Source organism: Mustela lutreola, chromosome 4 (genome assembly GCF_030435805.1).
Source record: "Mustela lutreola isolate mMusLut2 chromosome 4, mMusLut2.pri, whole genome shotgun sequence".
In the NCBI taxonomy this organism is placed as follows: Eukaryota; Metazoa; Chordata; class Mammalia; order Carnivora; family Mustelidae; genus Mustela; species Mustela lutreola.
In genome coordinates, this window is record NC_081293.1 from 112,730,200 (window position 1) to 112,748,382 (window position 18,183).

Consider the following 18,183-nt stretch of genomic DNA (forward strand, 5'->3'; position numbering starts at 1 on the left):
GATTCATTCTCATAATGGATTCCAGTGTGTTATATTCCTACGGTAATAATTTTCACTCCTTTTAAGGCTTATTGCTAAATATAACACAACTCCTGAACTTGATATCACCTTGTTTCTTTTTCTTTAAATCAAATTGTTTCCTCTTTTTTCATCGACATTTCCTATGCCTGTCATTCTAGAAATAAACACAACATCTGACTTTATTGTGGGCTTCTTTGCTGGCATTCCATCTTCCCTACATTTCCAGCCAAGTCTTACTGAGATACACTGGACACAGATTTAGTGGTGGTGGAGAAACTAAAATAATGATGTTTCAAAGCTACCCTACACACTAGAGCCTCTGACCCATTGATTGAGGTTAAGTTGATCCTACAACAAATGCTAATGCAACTTGCCCAGATACATGTGTCTCATGTCTACAGTTTGAGACAGAAAGAGAGATGATCTATTCTAAGACTCCTAACTATGCACCTATGGAGAGAATTTTATACCATGAAGACAAGATACCACACGACGGACTCTCTTACTGCTCCTCTCTTATTCCCACCACTGCTCACAAAAGACCATATCCCTAAACTACAACACCATCACGCTCAATGGCTCTGCTTCGGGATATCATCTGATGTCTTGCTGACATAAACATGATTCCTCATTCCACTGAAGTCACTACAATCCACTCTGTTTGCACCATTTAAAATAAATATGTCTTGAGGTGCCTGGGTGGCTCAGTGGGTTAAGCCTCTGCCTTCGGCTCAGGTCATGATCTCAGGGTCCTGGGATCGAGCCCCGAATTGGGTTTTCTGCTCGGCAGGGAGCCTGCTTCTGCCTCTCTCTCTCTCTCTCTCTCTCTGCCTGCCTCTCTGCCTACTTGTGATCTCTCTTTCTGTCAAATAAATAAAAAATAAATCTTTAAAAAAAAATTAAAAAATAAAACAAAATAAATGTCTTCAGATTACAAAAAGCTCAGCAGGATAAAGTAGACACTATCCCAATATAGCACATTTTCTCATTTTCTCAATCCTGGTCTTTTTCCTCTTATAGCCAGTCACTACATAATAAGAATAAATTGTATCAGTAACTGCCGACAAATTAAAAATAAAACTTAACCTTAAAACATCTTTAATAATCTTTAATCTTTAAAACATCTTTAATAATCTAGCACAATGGAAACAAGGTAATTTGATTAAATTACTCAATTGTATCATATAGACGTCAGAAATGATCTAGTCAAAATGTTCATCAACAACAAAAAATTCTAGAGTACTTAAAAGAAAGAGTAATTTTCTCACATCAAACACAGTTAACACTTCATTTGTCCTCTATGTTCAGAGAGGAAGGCATTCCACAGAAGTAAATTTCATCCACTTCAATGCCCAAGCTCACTTTACTTAAACCACTGTGGACAGAACTGGTCTCGGCTGTGGCCGGTACTCCCCACCAATGCAGGTGGTACAGTATTTGTGAATCTAACTCAAGCATCTGTTAGTGCCTGCAATCTCTCACAGTGAACATATGTTAGGTTACTGCGCTATCTTGAAGAGAGCAAGAGCCTCAGGGCCATTAACAAAGGCAGAGCAATTCCCTCCTCTTTCAAAGGGCACCATGAAGACAGGTTCCTGTACCTACATTTTCAGAGTTTTCCTGTCCCTTATCCATTGTCCCTTATCCTCGTTCCCTGTTCCTTGTCCCTTTTCCTATGGCTCATTCACCACCATTTCTAGGATGTCCTTCGCCGATCTTCTACATCACTGCTTCTGAACCGTGCCTGACACATCCAGGAACCGGGCAGATAATAATTGTTCAAGAGCAAGAATACACAAATCGGGGTGAGAGGTTCCATTTAAAAAGGTGCATCAGGGGCACCTGGGTGGCTCAGTGGGTTAAAGCCTCTGCCTTCAGCTTAGGTCATGATGCCAGGGTCCTGGAATCGAGACCCGAATCGGGTTCTCTGCTCAGGTGGGAGCCTGCTTCCCTGCACCCCCTCCTGCCTGCCTCTCTGCCTACTTGTGATCTCTGTCAAATAAATAAATAAAATCTTTAAAAGAAAATAAATAAAAATAAAAAAAATTAAAAGGTGCATCAGTCTCAGTGCACAGGGTGGGTTTAAGTTCAACCACACAGAGGTTGTTTCCAATTACGTCCTCATCCTTGATTATATCCGATGGTTGGTTCTCCGGGAAAACGACCGACAAATACATCATTACTCTACAGCAATTATTACTTAAGAAATGTCACCATTAATAAGCAAAATCCATAATATGATCTGACTTACCCGAGGCACGCCTTGTGAATCGGTTTATTACCGGAGCTAAAAGAGAAAAAGCAGAATATGGTTACACATTATTATACATATTACTTAAGCTAAAAAGAGGAAAAAAATGAATGAGTAAGAAATGCAAGAGGAAATATCACAAATATGTGAAGATTGTTTAAATTCACCAGTAGCCAAGAAAGAGAAATTAAAATCAATATTTCACCTGGTAAATTAGTCCCCCACAAAGCACCTGAAATTTTCTTTTTTTAAAGCACCTGAAATTTAAAAAAAAAAAAAAAAAAAGCTCGCCTTATATACAGCTGAAACTACTTAACTGAGGATCTGTATGTAAATCCATGTAATATCTTTGGAAACAATTTGGCAATCACATCGTGGGCCATACAAGGTTCTTGTGTCCTCTAATAAAGTAATTCTACTTTTAGAGATTTATGCTACAGAAATACTACTAGAGAAAGAAAAATCAGTATGTCTTGTTAAAGGAGATTTCAAAACACAGCTAGTAACCCTAGTTAACAGAGTCGCTTAAAATGGGACCGGGAGGCCATAAAGGTAGAGGAATTTATTCACACCCTCACCGGGAAAACCACAAATTTTTCTGAAGACCCCTTCAGCCAGCTGCAAGCTCTCAGCTGGGACTTCCTTTCTTCTCATCAGGACACCTGAATCCTCCTCACTCTTCACTTCAAAAGGAGCCAAAGCAGTTTAGCAAAGCTTCAACCCCTCATCTGCACATTACCCCAACCAATCCCCACTCACTTCTTTCCTCTCTCTCTCTCACTCTCTCTCTCGCACGGAGGACCTGAACGAGAACTACACTCTCAGCCCTTTGACTCTCTAACCCTGCCCTCTCATTGGCTTCCTCAGATTCAGGCTCCTACCTGTGTCTGTGTCTCCTGAACTGCAATTCTAATTGCCAAAAAAAACACGTGTTTGCTTAAATTTTCATTCTTTCCTGGTCAACAGTATACTTCTATTCAGCAGCATGATTTTTACAATGAAAAAAAAAAAAAAAAGGAAACAAAATGAAAAATGCTTGTGTGTACTGAAATCATTATTGAGTACATCCTTGATATTCTCAGATTTAATAGTTATAGTTTTAATCATTTCTGTGCAACCCAGAGGTCAAGGCCTCCAGATCTGTATACTGAAGGCTGCAATTTAAGGTGGCGTGTGGAAGCGCACCGTCCCTCACCTGGGAAGCCTCCCATGGGCCACGGCCCAGACTCAACTCAGGTTGTTGTCTCCTCCCAGTTTTGCTTATCCTTAAGTCAAGAAGGGAGGTTGTGAAAAGCTTTATTTCTTGAAGTAAGCAGGTAAATTTATGGTTCATATTATATACAGAGAGCACAACATGTCCACAGTATAGTTAGTGGCAGAATGTCATTGTATACCATAATACTGAATTTTAATACTTTGAAAATGGTAATTATAAAAATTGTTTACACTAGGTCAAGTGAAAAAGGAAGACAAAGATTTTACATGCACTGTGTCTAGAAAACGAAAAAAAGTGGATGCATAGGAATGAGTATTAGAAGAGGACTGTGTCAATGTTCGACATTAATCCTTGCAACCACTGTATTAAACACCGACATCACATTACCGATGAGGACATTTTTATGATAAAGCTCCAAGATTCTGATTTGCTCCAGATCACAAAGCCACTCTGCGGCAGAGCTGGAGGACTTGAACCTAGACACCGCTAGTACCAAAATGCTGCCTCACAGAGAACAGGAAGCAAAACTACTGACTTCTGAAGTTACACTGCGACAAGTAAATACATCCTTCCATATTGATTCCCACTGTTATCAACGATTCATTTGTTAACGTGAGTCACAAGATCAATTATTATTAAAATGCTATGGTTGGGGCGCCTGAGTGGCTCAGTGGGTTAAGCTTCTGCCTTCAGCTCAGGTCATGATCCCAGGGTCCTGGAATCGAGCCCCACATCAGGCTCTCTGCTCAGAGAGCCTGCTTCCCCCCTCTCTGCCTGCCTCTCTGCCTACTTGTGATCTCTCTCTCTGTCAAATAAATAAAATCTTAAAATAAAATAAAATGCTATGGTTTATAGAAAATCGTATCTTTCAAACTGACCAAGCAAGATAAAACTGTTATTTATATACCAGAATACTTTAGACATATACTTGCAAAGTGACAAATTACTTATTGAAAACCTTGAAACGGGTAACCTGTATGGTATGTACATTCACCACATAAGAGGAAAAAGAAAAAAAACCAAGCAACTTTCCACCAGTTTTCTTGAACACTTTCAAACCCCTTCTTCACAGTTCCTCGGGAACCGAGCCTGAAGAAAGGCTCCCCAGCAAGCTCCAAGGACAGGGAATGGAGATGGTGCAAAGCACTTCCCGGCAAGAACGCAGGCAGAGGAGATAGTGCAGGCTGACAAAGGCAGAGGAAGGCAGAAAACCTGTCAGCCTTGGAGAAAAATTAGAGCAGACATTCTCCTCCTGCCCTCTCCAACCTCTCGAGACAATGAAATTACAGCATGAGGAGCTCTGATCCGAAATGGTGGGCAGTCTTTGTTCCCTTGGGATCCCTTAGGTTTCCAGGTCTTTCTGACCTGTGTAAGGCAGAGCTTTGCAACACCAAGTGCCATCACCATCTCGAAGGTGTATTCTAATTTGAGGGGGGGCAATCTTTTCAATTGTCACAGTAATTCACAGGAGGTCGCTGGCATCTGGGACCTCCTGAAACCCCACTCCTGTATTCTGCACTGCTTTCAAGTATCTCACCAGACATCTGGACATTCAGGTTGGCCAGAGTCAGCTTATAACCATCAGATCCTAGATCCTAACAGTGTTTATATATAAACACAGTTATTTTACACAGTTTTGCATTGAATTTTCCACAGCACAGCTACAACATTAATCCAAAGAGTTTTCTGGGGTGTTTTGTGTATTTTGTTTTGCTTGGAATTTTACTAATAGATATTCAGCATTTCAAAAGATCAGGGCATTGCTGCAAAGCCACTTAAGGTGTCTGAATCAACCAGTATGATACACCTGGTCGGATGACATTTGCAGCTTTTATATTCTTCGTGGTACCACACCGTAAGGGGGAGAATCCTAACTACATGATGTCTTCCATGAACATACTTGGGTGCACACCTGCTGATACACTGATCTAAAGCAAATCAGGATCTGAGCCTGACTGTAAAAATGCCCTCACTTTACTGAAGGTAGATTGCTTTCCTTTATGCCTCCTTTATACTTTTGCTAGAAACTGTCTCAGTGTTTAAATTGAGTCCACAATTTATGTGAGTCGACAGCTTATACAGCTATGGTTTCCACCTCCCAGTAGTGAATGGGGTATGCAATGGGGCAGTGAGGAACAGGGAAGCACCACGCAAGTGATTTGCAGTAGTCAAGGTAAACACTGGGCTTTGTGTTAGTTTTCTTTCTTTCTTTCTTTTTTTAAGATGTTATTTATTTATTAGAGAGAGACAGCACAAGCAGAGGGAGCACCAGACAGAGGGAGAGGGAGAAGCAGGCTCCCCGCTGAGCAGAGAACCCGATGCAGAACTCGATCCCAGGACCCTGGGATCATGACCTGAGCAGAAAGCCAATGCTTAGCCACCTGAGCCACCCTGGTGCCCAAGTCAACACTGGGTTTGGATGACAATTACCAAGAACTCAATCCCTTATACCCACAACCCTCCGTACTCACTTGCAGATATGAAGCACAGGTGTTCCCTGCACGAACTTTTGGCAAGCTAACAGTAACCTACACAGTCTCTCTAGATTTTTTTAGTCTAGCTGCCGAAATAGGGAAGAAGGTTGTGGAAGCCTTGCTGCTGAAGCAAGTAATGAACATCCGGCTCTGGTGTGCCTGCTTCTCTGATTCTCAGGAACTAAGTAGAGAGAAGGGGAATAGGCAGAAGGCGAGAAAGGACACTGCCGACATTCTGTACCCCGGAGAGCCTGCCACACGGGCAGGGCTACCAACTGGAGTCAGGGGCCCTGGGATGCATGGAGTCATGCTGTTGACTTAAATTCTCAACTTTGAAAATAGGAAAAGTTAAGACCTGCCTGCCTCCTTTCAGGGAGGTTTTAGGAAAGAATTTTAAAAGAACTTCAGAAAAGAACTAACCCCCCCCCCCCAAAATCCCAAAACACTGAATAAGTTAAAAAAAAAGGAAAAAAATCTTTGAACGTGCCCATAAGCTATAAATTCCTATTCAAATGTGAGAGGTTGATGTTTATTTATTGTGAGCTAATATGATCAGTTTTAATATTACCACTTTCAAAATACACTAAGCAGCAGTATAAAATCACACACAAAAAAGGTTAACAGATGATGTTTTCAAATGTGACAAGTCAAATTTAGTTTTCCCAGACTCTCGGTTTCCACCTTCAGATTTTCCTATCCTGTGGGTATGCTGTGTGTATTTACTTATGCGCACGCACACACACACACACACACAAATACTGGAGACTAGGATAATACAGAAGGAAATAAATAGGAAATGTATTATCTGCCTGAAAAAAACAAGCAAATATGATTTAAGAGTATACTAAACTCCTAACATTTTTAGATCTTAGTGACTCCTCAGATCTTAGTGAATCCCGAAGGAAAAGTACAGAAATATTTATACAGGTTTGATTTTCTCCCAAATGCCATCCCAGGGGATTACTGAGAGGCCTGTGTTCCTCCGAATATCTACATGCTTGCCTAACCAGAGATCCGCTCCCTTCCCAAACTATATTCCACTAGATTAGTCTTAATTCCTCTGCTCCCAGGAGACCCAGAAGTAGAACTGATTCAAGCCTTCCGTCATGTCAGAGCATCCTTACAAGAAAAATGCTCCACAAGGTGATGTAGCTTGAATGAGCTTCTCTATTCCCGGCAGCGAAAGGACCTTCCCACACCTGTAACTTGGGCCCCCACTGGTACCAGCAAGACCTGCTTATCTTCTCACCTCTTTATGCCTGGCAGACAAGTGCTGCTAAGTGAACACCTCATCATTAATCAATAAACTGTGAAATCAATAGAGCAAGTCTCCCTGACCCAGTCATTTTACTTGCTTTATTGAAGTTGGACGTGGGGCCCTGGACAGCTAAGAGTCCCTGAAGAGTTTGACCAAGTCTAGTCGTATTTCCAAATACAATGGCTTACACCACGCCAAGAAGCTACCTAACCAAAAAATTTGGGTAAATTAGAAATTCTACAGAAGCGGGACGCCTGGGTGGCTCAGTTGGTTAAGCAGCTGCCTTCGGCTCAGGTCATGATCCCAGCGTCCTGGGATTGAGTCCCACATCGGGCTCCTTGCTCAGCAGGGAGCCTGCTTCTCCCTCTGCCTCTGCCTGCCATTCTGTCTGCCTGTGCTCGCTCTCTCCCACTCTCTCTCTGATAAATAAAATCTTTAAAAAAAAAAAAAAAGAAAGAAATTCTACAGAAGACTAAAACAACTTAAATTCTATAAAAATAAAAGCAGTCGGGGGGCGCCTGGGTGGCTCAGTGGGTTAAGCCGCTGCCTTCGGCTCAGGTCATGATCTCAGTGTCCTGGGATCGAGCCCCACATGGGGCTCTCTGCTCAGCAGGGAGCCTGCTTCCCCCTCTGTCTCTGTCTGCCTCTCTGCCTACTTGTGATCTCTCTCTCTGTCAAATAAAATAAATTTAAAAAAATAAAAAAAATTAAAAAAAAAATAAAAGCAGTCGGGACAACTCTCCCCTTCCTCTTCAGGAGCTTTGTTTTGTTTGAAGATTTGATTTATTTATTTGAGAGACAGAGAGAGTGAGAGACAGCAAAAGCTGGGAGGAGAGGGAGAAGCAGGCTTCCCGCTGAGCAGGGAGCCCGATGCGGGGCTCAATCCCAGGACCCTAGAATCATGGCCTGAGCTGAAGGCAGACACTTAACCCACTGAGCCACCCAGGCATCCCTTTTTGGGAGCTTTGTACTACCACTCAATAAACTCTGTAGTATTGCTCAAGAAACTTCGATTTGCTGCCTACCAAAAAACAAAAACAAAAGAAAGCACTAAAAAACAAAAGCAGTCAATTGAAAGCATGATCCAATGAGTCTGGTCTTCAAAAAAGCTATACCCACTGACAGCAATGCACAGAGTTTGCATCTTTGAGCATAATACTGGGAAAGAAGCTCCAGGTTAAAGAAGTAAGAGCCCTGAGCTGTGTGTTTGGTCAACACACACACACACACACACACACTCTCACCATGTCTATACTGGAACTGCATTGGTGACATAGCCCTTTGGCAGAAGTGTTCCTATACCCCAAAGTGAGATGTACAGAGTAATCTCGGAGTCGACCAAATAATTAGCATCCTTATTCTACTATTAGTTGCTTTTTCTAGCAGTAAACACTTTCTAAATCTGTTAACTGTCTAAATAAAAGATTCTAGAAATTATGTAAATTGAGACCATGTTAGCTAATTATTTTTGACACAGTAAACACTTAGCTCAGAATGAATTAAATTCTCTTACACTTGTGTTTTGAAAATTAAAAATGAAGTAAGCTTCACCCTTGAACCAAGGAAGAATCACCTCTTTTAGGAGACAGCAAATAAACAACAAAACCTGAAATATATTGTTCATTAACCTAAAAAGCACCATTGCAAACTTTTTTTTTTTTAAAGATTTTATTTATTTATTTGACAGAGATCACAAGTAGGCAGAGAGGCAGGCAGAGAGAGAGAGGAGGAAGCAGGCTCCCTGCTGAGCAGAGAGCCCCGATGCGGGACTCGATCCCAGGACCCTGAGATCATGACCTGAGCCGAAGGCAGCGGCTTAACCCACTGAGCCACCCAGGCGCCCCATTGCAAACCTTCTTATACAAATTTAATTCCTGACACTGAAAAGGACCAGTTATTTTTATTAAAGGATGAGGAGATTTGACCACCTTTGTAAGTAGTCAGAGACACTCTGATTACTCTTGCTGTTGCCACTGTCCCTGTGAGCCTCTGAGTTCGCTTCCAGGTGGATGCATGGTGCCCAAGACTCCACTGGGATTCGGCCCCTAGAGGAGCTGTGGGGGACTAGGAAAGAGCTACAGTTGGGGGGTACTCTCTCCAGAGTGTTCCAGTCTTGGCTCCAAGGAGACACAGATTATAAACTGTGTACCCTCAAAGTACTTGTGACCAGACATAATGGGAACTGTTGGAAAGGCAGGCATTTGGGGAACCAATTTGCTTCTTCCCTTCTGATTATACAGCCTGAGGTCAGGGGTCCAACCACCTAGACCAAGGGGGCACGGATGGAGTCTGGCAGAGTCTGATGAAATACAGACACTCAAGCTTTTAGAAAGTACCAGCTTGCAGGACCACTAAAAAGATGCGCATTTTCGTTCTTTCTATTCATGAACTAAAGTCCTCAAAATATAACTGATATTTTAAAATACCAATAAAATATAGGGGCACCTGGGTGGCTCAGTGGGTTAAGCCTCTGCCTTCAGCTCAGGTCATGGTCTTGGGGTGCTGGGATTGAGCCCCGCATCAGGCTCTCTGCTCTGCGGGGAGCATGCTTCCCCCTCTCTCTCTGCCTGCCTCTGACTACTAGTGATCTCTCTCTGTCAGATAAATTAATAAAATCTTTAAAAAAATAAAAATAAAATAAAATACCAATAAAATATAATTATTACACTAGGAATAAAAAACTACACCCATTTGTTTTTGCTTATAAATGAACTTGATTCTCAACTTTTTAATTCATGAGAACTTCACTCAAAATGTCCTCTAAGGAAAAGAAAAACATAGTTTTGGCTATGAGAGTTCTGAGGTTGCTGAACTTACAGAACTCGGAGAGTGGATGCAGTTACAGTGCTGAGAGAGAGGATCCCAAGTACTTTCAGGATTCTAAAATGTTGGCTCAGAAGAGAAGTAAGATATAAGAAGGGCCACTGTCAAAGGTTCCTAAACTCCATCTCTGCTTCTGCGCATATTGAAACAGTCTCTTCTAACAGCTTTTTTTTTTTTTTTTTTTTTTTTGAGCAAACGTGCGCATGTGTGAAAGCAAGGCAAGGAAGGGGAGGAGGAAGATTAAAATCTCAGCAGGCTCCCCACACAGCCGGAACCCTCACCCAGGGCTCCATCTCACACGCTGAGCTAGCCTGAGCTGAAATCCAGATCGGGATGCTAAGCTACTGAGCCACCCAAGGTCCCCGGACTATCTCTTCTAAACCTGGGTGTCAAATGTGTGCAAAGGGCATATTTGTGGAGATGAATGGCCTGCTGGTAAGAGCTGACCATCCAGACTGCACTACTACTGACATCAGGAGAGCCCAGAGTTGCAAGGGTTCAAAGTGTCACACATTCATAAAGTCACAACAAAACAGACTCAGAAAACATAATTAAGAAAAATAGAAGGGCTCTGAAATGGAGAACAGCTAAGGAAACAATTTGGGTATATGATTAAGGTTGGTCTAATCATAAAGGTCAGTTAGGGCAAATACCTACATTCAGATCCTCTCCATAACTTCACAGAAGGAAGAGACTTTCCTGCTATTCTAGTCTCCCCTCAGATGCCCCGTCTGAAGCCTCTCTGTGAACGCAGGGTTGAAAGTAGCTCCCTCCAGTTCCCCTCAGTTCCCCTCAAGAGCTCCTCCCATGGGCACCTGGTGGGGCTCAGTCGTTCAAGCGTCTGCCTTTGGATCAGTCATGATCTCGGGTTGGGTCCTGGGATGGAACCCCAAGCGTCATAGGCACCCGGCTCCCTGCTCAGCGGGAAGTCTGCTCTCCCTCGCCCTCTGCCCCTCCTCACCTCCTAACTTGTGCTCTCTTTCTCACTCAAATAGATAAATAAAACCTTTAAAAAAAAAGAGTTCCCTGCAGCGCTGTAAGTGGTGTTGTCTCAAGGGATTTAAGGCATTATGTTTATTGTCAGCTTCCTTCTCCCCGGCCCCCCACTCTGCAAACTCTGTGAGGGAAGGGTCCTTTCTTGTCTGTCGGCTTCACTACTGTCTCCCCGGTGTCTAAAACACTGCTTGAAATATATTAGGTTCAATTAATACCAAATGAGTAGTGCTAATGGCAATTAATGCAATAGGGGTGCTTCCTGACAGTGATTATATGGACAAATATAATATTCATAGAAGTGTTAAATTCATGAAACCTGTAACTTAAAATACAGTATTGGGTGAAAATATAAAATATACTTAGAAATAGTAGAGCTTAACTAACCTTTGGCTTTTTGTACAAGTAGCAAAAAGCAATCCCATTTATGCTTCATAATTATGAAAATATAACCCAGATGTTAGAGTCCAAGAGAAATAATAAAAAATTTCACAAGATAATCAATCAGTGCAGAAAACAATGGTACTTCTTACTTAAAATGTGGAAAAGAGCACTTCAAAAGATCCAGGTGTCCAACTTTTTTAAAAATCAAGGTGAACTTGATATACAATGAAATGCACAGTATGAAGGATTTTGACAATTTATACATCTACGTAACCAACACTCCCATCAAGATATAAACATTTTGCCTGCCTGTCTCAGTCAGTAGAATGTACAGCTCTTAATCTTGGGGTTGAAAATTCATGCCCCGCGTTTGGTATAGAGATTATTCAAAAATAAAATCTTAAAAAAAAAAGATATAAACATTGCCAGCACCCTGAGATGGTGCCCTGAGCCCCCTGACACAGTCAATCCCCGCTATCCCACAGGAAGCTACTGTTAGGATCTCTATGACCACAGTTAAGCTTTGCCTTCCTTTGAATTTCATATAGACTGAGATTCATTCCAGCTGTTGAGAGGATCAATAGTTTGTTCTTTTTTATTGCTAAGGGTATTCCATCGCATAAATACATCACAATTTATTTACCCACTCTCTTGTTGATGGGCATTTGGGTTGTTTCCAGTTGGAGTTATTTTGAATAAAGTGTCTATAAATATTTATATATAAGCCTTTTTGTGAACATATGTGTTTATTTCTCTTGAGTAAATGCCTAGAGTGGGATTGCTGGGTCATAGGTGGGAAATGTTTAACTTTATAAAAACCCACAGTTTTCCTAAGCGTTTGTACCATTCTCACAGGCAATATATGAGAGTTCTAGTTATTCCTTGACAAGGTCGGGAATGTTCTTATTTTAGTCATTCTTGTGTGTGCTGAACGGTGTCTCATTGTGGTTTTCACTTTCATATCCTTGATAACTAAAAATACTGAGCACCAGCCTCTGTCTTACTGGCCATTTTGATGTCTTTTTCATTGAACTATTCAAGTCTTTTACTCAGTTTGATTGGAGCTTTTCATTATTGAGTTTTAATAGTTCCTTTTTCAGTAATGACAATGACAGAATATAAAATAGAAAAAAATCCTAGTTTGTAGGAACAAAAATGATAAGTTACTTAGAAATAAAACTTAGAAATGATAAATTACTTAGAAATAAAATTTCCATGTTCATGGAAAGTTCAAGATTCAATACTATTAAAATGTCTTTTCTCTCCAAATTTGTTTATAAGTTCAATTCCAGTAAAACTCCCAATAAAATTTTCCAAAATTTTAAGCTTATCCTAAAAGATCTATGGAATAAGAAGAACCTATGAATAAACAATTCTGGGACCAAAAACAAAAAAAAACAAGGTGAGACTTACCCTCTTTACCATATGAAGACCATATAAAGTCATATTAATCTTAATTAGGTAAAGAGGTAGTGATAAAAGAAAAAACAGAATAGACTAGAGATGTTAAGTACATTCACAAAATAGACGGAAAATTGATATTTAAAAATCAGTGGGGCAAAAGGTAATAAATGATGCCTATTTTAAAAAATAAAATGAAATTCCCTTCTCAAACCATACACTGAAATATATTATCAAAGGATTAAAATCTTAAGTATGAAACTTAACTTAAAATTTAGAAATTAAGAAACTTAATATTAAAAAATTCTGTTCAGGGCGCCTAGGTGGCTCAGTGGTTTGGGCTGCTGCCTTCGGCTCGGGTCATGATCTCAGGGTCCTGGGATCGAGCCCCGCATCGGGCTCCCTGATCCGCAGGAAGCCTGCTTCCCTCTCTCTCTCTCTCTCTCTGCCTGCCTCTCTGCCTACTTGTGATCTCTGTCAAATAAATAAATAAAATCTTAAAAAAAAAAAATTCTGTTCAACCAAAATTACCATAAACGAAATGAAAAAAAAAACGCAAGACTGGAGGAAGATTCTTCCACTGCATGTTACCAACAAAGGATTAATAACCAGAATATTAATATGAAGAAAGAAAAAGAAAGAAAGGAGGGAAGGAAAGAAATCCTCCTACAAATCAGGAAGAAAAACATCATCAGTTGGATGAGAAAAATGGCACAGAACGAAAAAGTTTTCCACAGAAAACCTACAAATATGGTCAACAAACATAAAAAGATACTCCGTGTTACTAGTAATCAGGAAAAAGCAAATTCAATTCATGATGGGATTCCATCTAACATCCGGCTACTGGCAAAGCTTGTTAAAATCCAACAAAAGCAAATGTCAGCTTGAACGTGGAGAACCAGGAACTCTTCCACTCTGCTGAGAATGTGAAGTAGTTTAACAACTCTACGCCACAAAATGCCAGTGTGAGGGGGTAGTTACGGCTATGCATGCCTTACAACCACCCTCTCCACACCTATGTATATATCCTCGGGTAGCAGTTCTCAAACTTTTTGGTCTCAAAACCTCTGTCCACTCTTAAAAATTTGCTTTTATGGGTCCTATCCACTGCAATTTGTTGTACTAGAAATTAAAACTGCTTAAAACTACCAACAACAAAACAATGCATGGTATTATAAATAACATATTTTTAGGGAAAATAACTATACTTCCCAAAACAAGCAAAATTTCGTAAAAAGAATGACTTTGTTCTACTTTTTTGCAAATCGAATGTAAGGGAGAAAACTGGGTTCTCACATCTGCTTCCACTTTCAGATGTGTTACAATATCACATATCATGTACCCTCTAAAAAACTCCACCATTCACACGACAGAATGAGAAGGGGAAAACGGCAAAGAACATTGTTGTTGTTATAGCTTTCACCCTACAGATTCCCTGAAAAAGTCTAGGATTGGGAGGGAATGATCCTTCAAGGGGTTCCCAGATCACACTTTGAAAACCATCTTTAAAATTCTAGTACATGTGCATAACACACACACACACACACACACAGCTCACTACAGCACTATAATTTGTTTCCAACAAATTGGACATACCCAAAGTATTTGTCAAAGAGTAGATAAAGCTTCCATTTATACAAAGGCATACTACATAGCAGTCTAAAATAAATGAACTAAAGCTACATGAATCAATGGAACATCATCTCAAAAACTGTTCTCAAAAATAAAGTGGGGGCCCCTGGGTGGCTCAGTGGGTTAAATCTTCTGCCTTCGACTCAGGTCATGATCCCGGGGTCCTGGGATCGAGCCCCAAGCGGGCTCTCTGCTCAACCTGCTTCCCTCTCTCTCTCTCTCTCTGCCAGCCTCTCTGCCTACTTGTGATCCCTGTCAAATCATAAAATCTTTGGGAAAAAAAATAAAGGGAAAATTATAATTTACATAAATGAAACTTCTGTTAAGTGACGTAATTCATACAAGCTTTGAAAATATGAAAAACAGGGACGCCTGGGTGGCTCAGTCAGTTAAGCATCTGACTCTTGATTTCAGCTCAGGTCATGATCTCAGGGTCTTGAGACAGAGCCCTGCGATGGGCTCCGTGCTGGGTGTGAAGCCTGCTTGGGATTCTCTCTCTGTCTCTTCCTCTGCCTCTCCCAACCTTTGTATGCATGCTCCCTCACTCTCTCTCTCTCTCAGAAAGATTAAAATAAACATTAAAAAATGTTAAAATTTGTAAAAGCCAGGAGATGACTTGTGTGAGAGTTCCTCAGTGTCTGTTCCTTTCTGTAGAGTGGAAATATCTCACAATAAACAAAGGGGAATAAAAGGTTCTGGTCTAATTAGCATTGGCAGAAAAAAATCTCTCAAATATGCTCTAACACTACCAGAATTAATTCACACTGTGAATTTTTAACTTTATCTTTGACATGGCAAAACTAGATATTTAAGATATACAACTTTTTGATATATGTCTTGAAAAGATCACTCCAGTTAAGCTAAATAACTTTGACATCACCTCTGTGTAGCTACCCGTGTGTGTGTGTGTGTGTGTGTGTGTGTGTAAAAATTTAACTTAACACCTATCCTCCGAGCCAATTTCAAGTATATGACACAGTATTGGCAGCTCTAGTGTCAGGATGCTGTGAGGCAGATCTCCAGAACCCTTTCATCTTGTGTTAACTGAAACTTTGTACCCTTTTGATGCTAAATGTACTCTTAAAATATTTTTCACAAAACACTCTTTTTACAAATGAGTTTTTATTAGAATTCAAATACTGACATACCTTCTGGATTCTTTTTAAGGGATTACAAGGAAATAATTTTAAGACTTTTTATGAATCAAAAGTCCTAATACTGCTTTGTTGTAAATGGTCATTAGTGACAGTCAAAGAAATCAAAGTCTTGTGAACAACTCCAGGGACAAACAAAGATATCCAAGAGGATGGTCTTTTTTTCCTTCTAAAATATATACAGATAGCAATGTGTAGTGGAGCAAGCAGAGAATTCTGAGTTTTCAGCATAAAACTGCATTGTAATGGAAAACTTCGGGAGGTAGAGATCTGTCCCACCACAAGCTTACTTTCACAAATATTATGACAAAAGGAAATGGCAACAAGCTATCAATTTAATACAACAAATTTTCTCCAATTAATTTATATTTTAGGCACATATTCCTATTTTTACTATAAGCATCTGCCTCATTTAAATAAAGTGACTATTTTCAAGACTCCTACCTACATTTTACTAAGATGTTTTAACATGACTTGTGAATACTTTAATGAAACCATAAACATGGGAGCTTCTACACACACGAACTTATTTATTCTGCCAGTTAAACCTGGATTCTCAAGGGAGGGGAAAGTGTGAAAACAGAGCAAAGCTTTATACCATTGCTTTTTTAAATTTTTTTTTTTTAAGTCGGACTATTTACCTTGCATTTCAAATGGAATTCAAGAAGGCTTGAGATTTAAAGGAGCACGAGCTTGTTAAAGTATGAAACACTTAGCTAAATGATCTAAAGACTTTACTTTTATACTTTTCATTAATAACTTTTTTTTCTAGTACCACCATGATACTGCCTTGAAAGCAATCTCTAGATTCTTATATTTCCAATCAAACTTTATTTTTAAAAACTTTCATTTTTCTGACTTTTTTTTTTTTGAGATTTTATTTTGTCAGAGAGAGAGAGAGAGAGCAACAGAGAGCACCAGCAGGGCGAGAAGCAGGCAGAGGGAGAAGAAGGCTCCCTAATAAGAAGGAAGCCCCATATGGGGATCCATCCCAGGACCCCAGAATCACGACCAGAGCTGAAGGCAGACGCTTAACCAGCTGAGCCACCCGGGGGTCCCTCTCACTGACTTGTAAAGTTCTCCCATTCTCCCTTTCATTCATCCTCCCTCTCTTTAACATACTTAAATATAACGCTTAGTAACACTGTCATCTCACTTTATACTCACAACAACCCTCTCTGGTAGGTACGATCGTTATTCCCATTTCATGGAGAAAGAAACTGAGACACAGATGGCAAAGTAACTTGCTCAGAGTGCCAGAAGTTATCAGTGGCAGAGCCAGGATTCAGATCCAGAATCCGTGCCAAAGTCAGTCCTATTTTTTTTTTTTTTAATTTCCATTGTTTCTGATTTTTCATGTCACTACTTGACATGAAAAACACAATCTATGTGTTTCAGCAACTAAACACAATCTATGTGTTTTCCACAAACTACTGGGTTTAACCAATGTGAGGCAGAGCACAAGGGGCTCTACGACCATGTTTCTCACATCAGTGGAGGGACAAAAAAAAAAAGAGAGAGAGAGAGAGAGAGAATGACGTGGTAGTACAGGGATGCGCTGAGGCAGGAGATCACATTTTTAGCTGAGGACGAAACTATCTGGAGCCTGTAAGTGGAGAGGGCTGGGAGGCAGACAGACACATGGGTCTGAATCTCAAAGACGGGAGGTCTGGGCTGGTGCTGGGGGGAAAGCCAAAGGGCAAATGAGCCTTGGGAGGTGGGCAGGACTCATGCAATAAAGGCGGTAGGAATGGCAACGGAAGGCCAAGAGATTAAAAAAAAGAAAGGACAAAGCAGGTTCAGGGCCACAGACAAGTTTCAGATTTAGCATGGGGCTCATATAAAGCAGAAGCAGCTACATGAAGTCTGGGCGGGTCCTCGATGAGAAACCTTCCATCAGAGGGGCACCTGGGTGGCTCTGTCGGTTAAGCTGCCGCCCCTTGATTTCCACTCAGGTCATGATCCCACCGTCATGACTCTCAGTCTGCCTGAGAGCCTTTCCCTCTGCTCCCCCGCACCCTACTCTCTCTCTCTCTAGAACAAATCTTTAAAAAAAAAACAAGAAACACTCTATTAGAAATCCTCTGTGCCTGTGGGCTTTTGCATTCTGCAGAATGACCAAATATCAGGCCAATATCAGATAAAGCCTCATTTTTAATATAATGCGGTATAAATCTATGAAACTGAAAATAGGCTAAGGGGTTTCCATTTCATGAAAACGTTTTAAAATGCATTAATGTAATGGGTTATTAGAAGACTATTCTAAATGTTTACATGCCTTCAGAAGGCTTCAATCACTCCAGAAATATACATGTGTGGACATTTACAATTATGACACAATTAGTATTCAACTGTGGTTAAGTTATACTGGAGCACCTACTATGGGCAGGGAAAGTATTGGAGGGAGAGAGCCCGTGCCTACCTATTCCCGCCCGCCTGTAGTGAGGACACCTCCGTCTGCAAAGCTTACGCTGATGCATATGGCATATTCATCCTGCCCGACAAATGGCATTAGTGCCAACCAGAGCTTTGTGAAGATTACTGGGAGGGTGAAATGCAAGTTAACCCCTGGAGAA

The 18,183-nt window shown here is 40.7% G+C and overlaps 1 protein-coding gene across 2 annotated transcripts in view; it reads right to left on the bottom strand.

Annotated features, from left to right (window-relative positions):
* PRKAR2B (protein kinase cAMP-dependent type II regulatory subunit beta) overlaps window positions 1-18,183 on the bottom strand; it is a 90,761-nt gene that overhangs the window by 62,567 nt on the left and 10,011 nt on the right. For both annotated transcript variants that reach the window (XM_059170827.1, XM_059170829.1), the window contains exon 2: window positions 2,273-2,308. In XM_059170827.1, the coding sequence (XP_059026810.1) occupies window positions 2,273-2,308 (36 nt within the window). The remainder of the gene's footprint in view (window positions 1-2,272; window positions 2,309-18,183) is intronic.